The sequence below is a fragment of the Zingiber officinale genome, chromosome 5A (assembly GCF_018446385.1).
Source record: "Zingiber officinale cultivar Zhangliang chromosome 5A, Zo_v1.1, whole genome shotgun sequence".
In the NCBI taxonomy this organism is placed as follows: Eukaryota; Viridiplantae; Streptophyta; class Magnoliopsida; order Zingiberales; family Zingiberaceae; genus Zingiber; species Zingiber officinale.
Window position 1 is genome coordinate 93,438,384 of NC_055994.1, and position 10,929 is coordinate 93,449,312.

Here is a 10,929-nt window from a genome sequence, read left to right on the forward strand (position 1 = left end):
TGGTCGTGTTCTGTGATGTCTATACAGTGCTATAGAAAAGGATTATAATCCTTAATTATATATCCTCCTTGGATTTAAGGTATTTAATTATTTATTTGAAAACATGTCTAAATTTTGTTCAATATCTGTAAGTTCTTCTAATTGATTCTAATTGATAAGTAGCAATATTAGTTGACGATCTCTTAGGTATCATCAATAAATGTCTATTTGATTATCTTAAGGTTTGTGATGGTCCAAAAAAAAACTTTAGTTTGTGTTCATGTGTGTAGATCCATTAGAAGAGAGATCTTGGGTTTGTATGTGCAAATTTAATAAGTAGTAGGTGGTAATTATTTTACCAAGAGAAAGTTTACTAAGGTCTTTATTTAAGTTTCCTAGGGCTTCCTTTAAATCGTTAGTTTGATTATTTTTATGAATATGATTTTCAAGGGTAAGGAGTTGAGTTTCTAATACTGTAAGCTTATAATATAAAGAAGTAAGGCTAGTATAGTATTATTTTGTTGTACTAGTATCTATCCCCTTGGCCTACTAGTGCAGAGCTACAATAACCAATGTCTTTAGTTTTAGCAAATTGTAGAGAAAAATCAAAAGCTTCCTCGTAATGAGTATTTTTTAATTATATTTTGTTCATAAAGTGTTAGGTCCTTTTAGGTTCTTGGGGCTCTGATACTAAAATTTTTGTACTTCTTGTTGAAGTTATATAGAATAGAACAATACCAAAATTTTTGTGCTTCTTGTTGAAGTTATATAGAACAGAACAGTAAAGTTATTAGTAAAAACAAAACATATACTAAAAAGTAAAAAATAGAACAGGAACACTAAAACAAAACAGAACAGTAAAAAAGTGTAATAGTAGTGAGATAGGAAGTAAAATAAAGGTAACAGAATGGATTTTTTTTTTTTATAACTCCAAGAAGTGGCTTGTTTATTTGTGGAGAGATAGACTTGGTCGGATAAGAGAATACTATGTTATTCTGAGCTATTTCTTTTCTTGTTTGTTTTCCAGGAAGCCTCACCTGTTCAAGATCTCACTGTTAAACCGTTGCCTCGGTTTTTGTATAAGACTTAGGGTAAGAATCCTTCTTACTTACCTACACATGTCTTATAAGTTTTTTTCGGTTATTCTTGATACAGTTATTGTTCACTTATGGTTATTGAGAAAAGGACCAAGGAAGAGAAACACGAAAATATAAATAGAATAACAGGTACTGCCCCTCCAGTTAGGGAGTGTTTAGTTCATCAAAGGGAATAAAAAGTTCTTTATTTAATATGGAAATATACATAGATAGTCGTTTTCACCAAACTACACACACAAATATTGCAAAAAGACTACATTTTTTTTGGTTATTCTTGATACAGTTATTGTTCACCTGTGATTATTAAGAAAAGGACTAAGGAAGAGAAACACGAAAATATAGATAGAATAACAGGTACTGCCCCCCTGACCAGGTCAGGGAGTGTTTAGTTCATCATAGGGAATAAAAAGTTCTTTATTTAATATGAAAATATATAGAGATAGTCGTTTTCACAAAAACTACACACATAAATATTGTAAAAAGACTTACATTTTTTTTTACAGAAGCATAAGATAAAGACTTACAATTACTATTAGCACACTGGAGAACTGAACAAACTGGCGAACTTGAACACTTGCGTTGGTAGTGAGAGGAATGGAGTGATTGGAGAGGAGAGGCTGAGAGCTTTTTATAGGTAGAGGAGTGGAGAGAGTTTGCTTGGGGAAGAAGGAAAGCAGGGAGAGAGGAGAAGAGAGTACCTTCTTGCCGGACCCCTCTCTTCTCCTCTCTCTTTCGGACCACAACATTCTTCTCGCCGGACCACAACAACAGTACCTTCTCGCCGGCCAGCTGGTCTATCAGCTCCTTAACTTTTTGCTCCAGGCCCCGAGCCTCGACATTCTTCTTCTCCAGGTCGGCAATGGTCGTCTTCTTCCGCTCGGTCGCCAGGCTTATCTTTCGGTCAAGTGATTTGACCTGTCGATCGAGCTCGGACAAAGTATGAGCCTGGTCGGCCGTTTTCTTTTGTTCCGCCGTCAACAAAGCTTGGGTCTTTTTGACCTCTTTCTGCAGCTCGGCATATGATGGACCTTGTGAGCCGGAAGGGCCGCCCGGAGCCTTCAGCCTCTTTAATTCTTCATCCACCATGGCCAGATGGTTGCAGACGGCGATCTCCTCCACCTATCTCTGGCATAAGCAAGAATTGTTAATGGCCGATCGGAAAGAATGCATAAAAAACTTCAAAAGAAAACGCACTTATCCCAGTGGCCTGTTGCATGTGGCTATTGGCCAAATTGCTGAGGGGAATCATAGCGACGTGTGCCCGAGCGTCGGCCCACATTTCAGCTAGAGGCCCCTTCATTGTGACCATGTGCTCGGGCGCGGTTGGTCGATCGGCCTCGGGCATCAATTCTTCGGTTGGGAGGTGAAGTGAGACCCTGACGGTACGGCGCCGACCGGGAGTCATCTGGGCAGAAGCCGGGGAAGAATCGAAGGCCGACGCCGAAAATTGAGACAGAATGGCCGAACGTTGGACTTGGCGGGGAGCGGGCGGAAGGACGCTGACAGGAATGGCCTCGAGGGGGTCCGCAGACGCATCCAGTTAGGATGGCGTCCGATCGGACGAAATCGCCTCTACCTCTGGGGCTTTGCCGCGAGAATCGGCGGTGGCCCGCTCGGATGGATGGACCGCAGATGTAGCCGAGCGGAGTGGTATCTCCGTGCAGCGCCTCTTTTGTCGGAGGGAGCGCTCTTCCTCCTGAGCCGAGCCTTCCTCCCGGACGGAAGGCTCTCGACTAGCAGTTGCGCCAGCCGCTGGCTCCGGGAGAGAAGCCTGAGCGGCTGACTCCCCCGCATTCGTATCGCTCTCTCCCTCATGCGAGCCGACCGGCTCAATGCCAAGCGTCTCCATTTCTTTAGCAGCTGCGGCCTCGAGCGCCGCCGCCTTCCTGTTCAAAATGCCGGCCATCACGGACTCCATGACAATGTCCGCTGCAAAGGAAAAAAGAGAATCAGTTAGCAATCAAGGCAAATGTACAAGTAAAATTCTTACCGAAGCCGCTCGGAAGGGGGGTCCTCATCGGACTCAAGCCAAATATGTACATCACCCCTTCTGGTAAGAACTTGTTGATATTGAGCTTCAGACCGGCTAGCATGTTGGCAGCGTGAAGATACTCCGGTCGGGTCTTGAACCTCTTTAGCTCAGGGGAGATTGGTGGTCCGACCTGCCACTGGGTTCGGAAGGAGGACCGTTCGGGCATACGGAGGTAGAAATAATATTCTTTCCAATGCTTATTGGAAGAAGGCAGTTTACTAAAGAAAACTAAACCGAGCCAAGCCTGGAACATGTAAGTGCCCAGCTCGGACTGTTTAGGGTAGTAGAAATAGTAGAAGACCTCCGGTCGGAGGGGAATGTCGTGGATTTTGAACAGGACGACAACGCCGCACAGAAGGCGGAAAGTGTTGGGGACTAGGCTTCCGAGCGGAATGCTGAAAAAATTACAAACTTCACCGATGAAGGGATGAATTGGAAATCGCAGACCGGCTGTGAATTGGTCGCGGAAAACACAAAAAGCTCCACGCGGCGGTTTGTGTGGCCGAGCGGAGGGAGAGGGTAAAATGATTTCAAAATCAGAAGGGATATCAAAATTTTCAATCAGAACATCGGCGTCGCGCCGATCGAATCGCGACTCCAAGGTAGTATACCAAGGGCCGAGGGCTTGGTCTTGAGGTTGAGAAGAGCTAGCCATTGTCCGAACGAACGAAGCAACAAAAGGAAAAGGGTAGAAGAAAGAAGATGGCAAACGAAACAGTGCCCCAAGGACCAAAACTAGGGAAAGAAACGCAAAGAAAACATAAGAATCAAAGATAGAACAGAAAAAGAGCCTTACAGAGAAGAAGGAGGATCGACGAAGAACGTGGGATCGCCGAAAAAAGAGAACCGAAGCTGCCGGAGCACTGAAACGGCGAAGGAAGCTTCTGGGCACGCGAGAGTAGAAATGCGGCGAAGGCGGAGAAAGCAAAGGCATTATAGGGTTGAGCCCGAGCGGCCTCCACCGTCGGATTCAGGTCGCGAGAACCGGAGCACGCATCGCGCCGTCCATTTCAAACCGCCTCGGTCTCGTCACCCACGGCGTCGCCGCCGTACGATGACGGCAACAATGCCACGTGGCATTCCACCACGGGATAGCATTTAATAAGCGCCTTATCGAGGCACAGAGCGCGTGCTTGGCCTTAATGTCGAAGATTGGCGCAAATTCCGAAGAGATCCGAGCAATGTTGCCGTTGACTGAACGCCATAGCTACCCACGTGGGGGTCGAGCGGAAGATAGTTTCACGGAGACGCCGCTCGTTGCAACTAACAGTCCAGTCAGTCGGACTAATCGCCTCCTTCGACTAGACTTGAAGGGGAGGCAAGTGATCCGGCGGTATAGATAGGGGACCCCCTTTGAGGGGAATCAACGCCACGTGGAGGACAAAAGTCAAGGGCAGTGTGAGATTCAGCGGACCGAAAAAGGGAAAATCGACCGGCCGAACGGGGTATAAGCGGAAGCAAAGACAACCCGATGGAGAGTCGGGTCTCCGACGCTCATGGTGAATAGGGTCGCCGGGCCGAGCGGGTAGCCCGCTCGGCCGAGGCGTAAAGCAGTAATGCTATGAACAGTTTCATCCGAGCACACAACCTGGAATCTCCCAAGCGGATCAGTACCTACGTCCGGTCGAACATGATGGGACTGCCGAGCGGCCGGACGCTCGGCGCGGGAACAGAAGAGACAAAAGGACAAGGGAAACATCGGGAAACATCTTCTGACAACAGGCATGTCCAACGATCAAGTAATACGCTGAACCTTACGACAGAAGATTCTGTCGTCCCATCAGAGAGGTGCTCGGACTGTAGCAGTATGGTGTCAGGCAAGCTCCTCTGACAAGCCCATACTGAGGTATGGTAAGAGGACACGTATTTGCCTCGGTATGTGTGCATAAGCCTCTTCACAGCTCTATATAAGGGTCCTCACACTTCGCCGGAGGTACGCATTCTCTGATATTCGAAGCCACCTCTGCATTTTCCTCTTGCCTGACTTGAGCGTCGGAGGGTCGTCGCCGGGAACCCCTTCCCGGCCCGGCTTCGTTGCAGGTTCGTCGGAGCTCCATACGGCCGGTCAGGGACCCACGTCATCAGTTGGAAGAGTGTCACGTGCCCAGCGTCCATCGATTCAGCGTTCGGACAGGATCATATGTTTACTAGGCATTTGACTCTATGTCTGGAGTATTTCCTGTATCACATATATTAGAGGTTTTTATAAAGACTAGATCGTTATCTATTATATCTACTAGTGTAAATCATAAGCCTTTGCCTTTATCAGGAGAAGCCTGAGAAGAAAGTGAAGGAAGACATTCATTTAATTTTTTTAACCAGGATATATATGTATGTTAGTGCAATATCTCTGGGTCAAGGTTGAGTTGGCTCAAGCTTGAGTTGGCTCAAGCTTGAGTCTTGATGCTTGGGTTTCGATGTTTGACAATATATGGAGATTGCAGAAGCAATCATCCGATTGGGGAGATCGTTGGAACAATTCCCCTCTGGTCAAGGTTTGACCAGACTGATGTGAAGAAGAGTCAAGTATGTCAAAGGATTGACCGGATACTTGACTGAGAAAGTCCTAACTGGAGGTTACGTAAGGGGAAATCCTGGTGAGTGAAACCAGACAGTTGAAAATCCTGGTGAGTGAAATCAACTGAAAGACCTAGTAAGTGAAACTAGACAGTGGGAAAATCCTAATGAGTGAAGCTAGATGAAAGTCTTGATGAGTGAAGCTAAGCAGATGGAAAGTCCTGGTAAGTGAAGCCAGGCAGATGGAAAGACCTGGTGAGTAAAGTCAGGCACGTGGAGATCCAGGTGGATCAAAGCTGACCGGACATCTGGTATTGGGAAGCCCAAGTAGGTTAAAGGGTTGACCGAACACTTGGCACGAGGAAATCCAGATGGGTCAAGGGTGACCGAACATCTAGTGGAAGTTCAAGTGGGTCATGGAGGACCGGACATTCGACATGAGATGGTAAGTCCAAGTGGGTCAAGGTTGACCAGACACTTGGCACAAGGAGAAAAGTCCAGGTGGGTCAAAGAATTGACCGGACACTTGGTGAAGAAGTCCCAGCACAGTTAACCGGATGTTGAATTTAGGGGCCCTTGAGCTTGAGTTAAGCAAGTCAAGGGTGGTCAATCGATCAGTCGATCGATTGGGCACCGACTGATCAATTGGGGGCTGAAAATCACATGTGACGCGAGAAAGCTGAATCGATCAGCTAATCGATTCAGGTTTTTCCAGCGAACAACACAGAGGCGCTCTGAATCGATCGATTCGATTCAAGCCTCCCCAATCGATTGGGATACGACCGTTGCGCAGGATGTAGGTTTTGGATGGTCGAGATCGTTGGGATATGACATGGCAATCAATTGGGAGGAGCCCCAATCGATTGGAAGCCCTAGAATTGCAGATATAAAGGCGATGAAGCATTCAAACGCAGTAATCCTTCTTCCTGATCTTCACGCGATCTTCTCCGACACTTCTCGCCAGTTCTTGAAAGCTCTTGGGGACAAGTGTTGGTGCAATTCCAAGGTTCAAGAGGCAACTACAAGTAACAAGTGAGCAAGAAGAGAGTTTTTCATTTGTATTCATTGTATTTTTCTTCTTGTGTTGAGTTGTTGTATGTGTCAGTGTTGTATGAGGTTTCTCCACATCCGGTAGTTACCAAGAAGAAGAGTTTTATTAGTGGAGTGAGTGTCGTGTGTGGATCCTTGAATTAGTCACCTCTTCTTAAGGTGGATACCAAGTAAATTCTCTTGTCAGCGTTGTGAGTGTTTGCTTCGAGTTCTTTTCCGCTGCACATCATCACGAAGTATCAAGACAACGAACGCGACGAGCTATTCACCCCTCCTCTCTTCTAGCTACAAATCGACCCTAACAATGTATATATACCTTAAATTGTTATGTAGAGTCAATCATGTTAAGAGTAAACTGTTTTTATTGATAGTGCTAACTACTATTTGCTTGATGGATTGGTTGTTCTAATGTTATATAAATTCTTTATGACTGCGAAATTGTAGAACTATGGAAGAAAGTGTTCTTTTTATGGCCACATTTTCCATGCTTGTATAACATTCAGTACCATAACAACTAGTTGAAATAATAATAATAAAAAAAAAAATTACATTGTTGTGGCAGCTTAACTTTGTTGCACCTTCATGTTCAAGTGGACCACATACAGACTCGAGAGAATTTCCAATAATATGACTCCAAATATATATACATCAATCTTTTCACTTACACTGCATGAAAATGGAAAAGAAAAAAAAGGTTAAATAAATAATGCCTCAAGTAGTCCAACATTAGAAAAGCTTAATCATTTGTTAGAAGTTTGATTGTCTACGAGTAAATGAACATTGATCTTAGCATAGGATAAAATGCAACTATCAAGCTTAACCTGCATTGACTTTTATAGTGAAATCTACAAAGAGGCCCATGCCATTTCAGAATTTTTTTTTCTTAACTGACAACTAGACTGACATTTGATGAGAAATAAAACTGAAGCAGCTACTTTCAAAATAGTAGAAAGAAAATAACAACAGGAGCCAGGTTAGTTGAAAAGAGGATTCTCACTTCTTTCTCTCTTACAAAACCATGCACAAATTTTCATTTTCATAGCTCCTAAGTGCAAAAAGAAAAACCTCCTTTCTTTTTCAATTACCTTCCTTGTGTATGTATAAAATGGAATTTATCTGATTTCTAAAAAACTTATTAACCCTTAGCTTCTCAAAAAAAACCTTCAACAGAAACTGTGAATGATAACTTTTTCAATCATAAAAGATTGAGAAATAGAACCATATGATTTGATTCATTTCCACTAGTCATGAGATGATCGTCTTATGATAGTGATTCATCAAGGTCAACAAGATCCATCCCTATCTAGTTATGATAGAATTTAGGTATGAAAAGATTTTGAAAGGGACACACATCTTCATAGTTAGATGTAAATAAAATGTTCAGGTCCAAATTGTACTATAAATATACCAAGATGTAGCTGTTTTTTTATGTATTTGGTTCAAGTTGTACCTTTTTTTATAGTTTGTGCAATTTGACAACCAATTCATAATACAAAAGGGTCATTATTATTTAGGGGAAATGAGATCATCAAAATGATTCTTACCATAAAATATATACTCTAGAGCAACATAACAAGAGGTGTGATACACAATCTCTACCGGTAGAATATGTTTGGAAGTTCATTGCCAATCCAAAGTCAGCAATCTTTGAATTAAAGTCCTAAAAATCAAGGCATAGATTAGTTTCACATCCCATTTCCTAAGACATAAGGCTGCTAGTGTATATACCAAGACAAGCAAGATCTTAGCACTCTTCACATCCCAATGACTGATCCCATATTCGTGTAAATAAGCTAGAGCTTTAGCAAAACCATTCGCTATCTTTATCCTTTCAACCCATAAAAGCTCAAAAGCTTGTTTATCTGTCAACAAATAGCAGTATCAATGAAACTGGCATAAACTGGAATAGAACTATTAATTTTATTGGATTATTGTACAAGAGTGATAAAAGTATTAATTATTAAAAGAGTGAAACATTAAGTTTTTGTTAGATTATGAAAATTTTTTAAAAATATTCTTAAAACTTTGTCATTCCTTGGAAAATAAATTTTGAGAGTTAAAAAGATAAATAAAATAATATTTAGAATTACCTTTTTGATATATTTCAATTTATTAAAGGAGAATGATGTGATCCATGTTTAAATTTTCCATTTTTAATGATTTTATTTTATTTTGAAGGAAAGCTTTACCGCCATGTGACCTTGAGGTTACAAGTTCGAGTCGCAGAAATAGCCTCTTGCAAAATGCAAGGTCAAGCTACATACAATAGACCCAATATAGTCCGACCTTTCCCCAAGACCTCACACTAGCGGAACCTTCGTGCAGTAGACTACCCTTTTATCAAAGATTTTAGAGAAAATAACAAAGGTGAAGCATCTTCTCGATGTAGCACCATAACTTGTTTAATTTTATGCCAAAAAAACTAACACATTAAGAAGCAAACAGAACCTTTCATGAAAGACAAATAAAGTTTTAAAATCTAACAAGGAAATTAGCAAGTGACAAAAAGGTAATCTCTTGTTAGGCCTCAGCTTTTTACCATCTATTATTTTAGTTAGAATTGCAATGTTCATTATCATAATAGAAATTTATTAGTGAAAGAATGTCATTCCTACGAACATCCTAAGATCCTTTATGACTGAAAAAAAAATAAGATTGCCTCCGGAAACAAAAATTAGTTTTTTTGAATTATATTGCAAAACATCAAATTACAAAACATAAATTTAGTTGTAGAAAAGAACATACAGTTAAACTGTGCCTTTTATCATCAGTAGCAATAGCTGAATTCTTGTCTACTTCACTGATAGTTGCATCTTTGGAACTTGAAGCCTGCTCAGCACCTTTTTCCTGTTTAGCGGCATCCTCATCAGCCTTTTTGGAAGCAGTCTCTTGTCTTGCTCGTTCCTGTTCCATGGAGATCCTCAATGCTAGCGCCAACTCAGAATCTCTAAAGCACCGCCTAAATTTTGAGAACGGCCAAATGAGACATTAGACTAAAGCAACAATTTTGCATGCGAGAGAGAAGCGAGCACCTGAGTCTTAGCACCGCATATGAGATTGACGGCGTCCGCTTGCGCCTGGAGTCGTCTAGGCGTGTAGTCCCCATTTCGCATCCAGTCGGAGTTGTCGATACAGATCATGGTGGCCTGTGGAACCGAACTCAACATTAGCATACAAAACCGAAGCGATCCGGAGAGATCTAGCGAAGAAAGGAGAAGGACAAGGGACAGACCTTAAGAACCAATGCGATGCGACGAGAAGCACGAACGTGATAGGAGGAGTTTGGTAGAGAAGGCGGAGGGATGGAGTTTGCAACGGTCGAATGAGAGTCGGGAGGGTTGCTTGGGACCGGGCCGCATTTATAGACCTAGACCTTCTCCACCCAATCCAATTTTCCTTTTGTATTATTTTAATTTGATTTTTAAAGTACATTTACCAAATTAAATTAATTTCAATAACTATAATAGATATTCACATTACATAAAGTTTAAATAATTCGAGGCCACGTAAAATTATATTTTAAAAAATAATAAATTTTATATAATGACTTTTGCCACCTCCTTTCCTGATAATTTCCTTTTTGAAATGATAAATGTCACGTGTTCGAATAAAACAGCTTCTTGTGGAGTGAAATAAGTGAAATAGCCCTAGGTAATGGTGCAATTGTTCGGTCGTTTAACGGATAATCAAAGAATGTAAGTTTTAAGTTTATATTGCGATGCACTATAGAGGACTTTTTTAAAGTGAAAAATGGACCAAACGTTAACTATATGGATAGATCTCTATAAATATTTCTCAATTTATCCTGTAACGAAATTTCTATGATATTAAGTTGATAATTCCAAAATTAGTCAATTAAGATAATTAGATACTTAATACTAAGTAAAAATAATAAAATAATAAAAGTGAAATAATGGAGGTACAATAGCCGACCAACGGTACAAGCAAAGTGTGTTCTTAGTTTGCCCGATATCTAAAGATTAAATTTTAATTTCGATTAATTAATTAATAAATTTTTTTTAATGAGAGTTTGAGCTAAGAATATCGATTTGATGGCGCTTTCTGATTTACCCTGATGATGTGTAAAAAAATTTCATTTGACCAAATCAATCAAATGATTAATTACATAAACCCTAAACTTTCATAAGGCCATGACAATGGTGCAGCAACGGCAAGACACCTTCTCACCTTTTAGACATCTAAAAAATAAATTTTATTTTTAATAAATTAATAAATAAATTTTCTACCATGAAC

At 41.3% G+C, this 10,929-nt stretch overlaps 1 protein-coding gene across 1 annotated transcript; it reads right to left on the bottom strand.

Annotated features, from left to right (window-relative positions):
• Positions 1–8,970: 8,970 nt before the first annotated feature.
• On the bottom strand, positions 8,971–10,006 carry LOC121983026 (26S proteasome non-ATPase regulatory subunit 4 homolog). Its single transcript, XM_042536013.1, has 3 exons — positions 9,908–10,006; positions 9,708–9,821; positions 8,971–9,634 (listed from the first exon to the last, which is right to left on the bottom strand). The coding sequence occupies exons 2-3, from the start codon at positions 9,779–9,781 to the stop codon at positions 9,379–9,381; spliced, it is 330 nt and encodes a 109-aa protein (XP_042391947.1). The 5' UTR covers positions 9,782–9,821; positions 9,908–10,006; the 3' UTR covers positions 8,971–9,378.
• Positions 10,007–10,929: the final 923 nt, after the last annotated feature.

What these genes read in the sequence shown, in the direction of transcription:
- LOC121983026 (XM_042536013.1), bottom strand. Translation starts at nt 9,781, where the DNA reads ATGGGGACTACACGCCTAGACGACTCCAGGCGCAAGCGGACGCCGTCA. An exon ending in TATGCGGTGCTAAGACTCAG is followed by an intron (nt 9,635 to 9,707) that starts GTGCTCGCTTCT and finishes CTCAAAATTTAG; the next exon opens with GCGGTGCTTTAGAGATTCTG.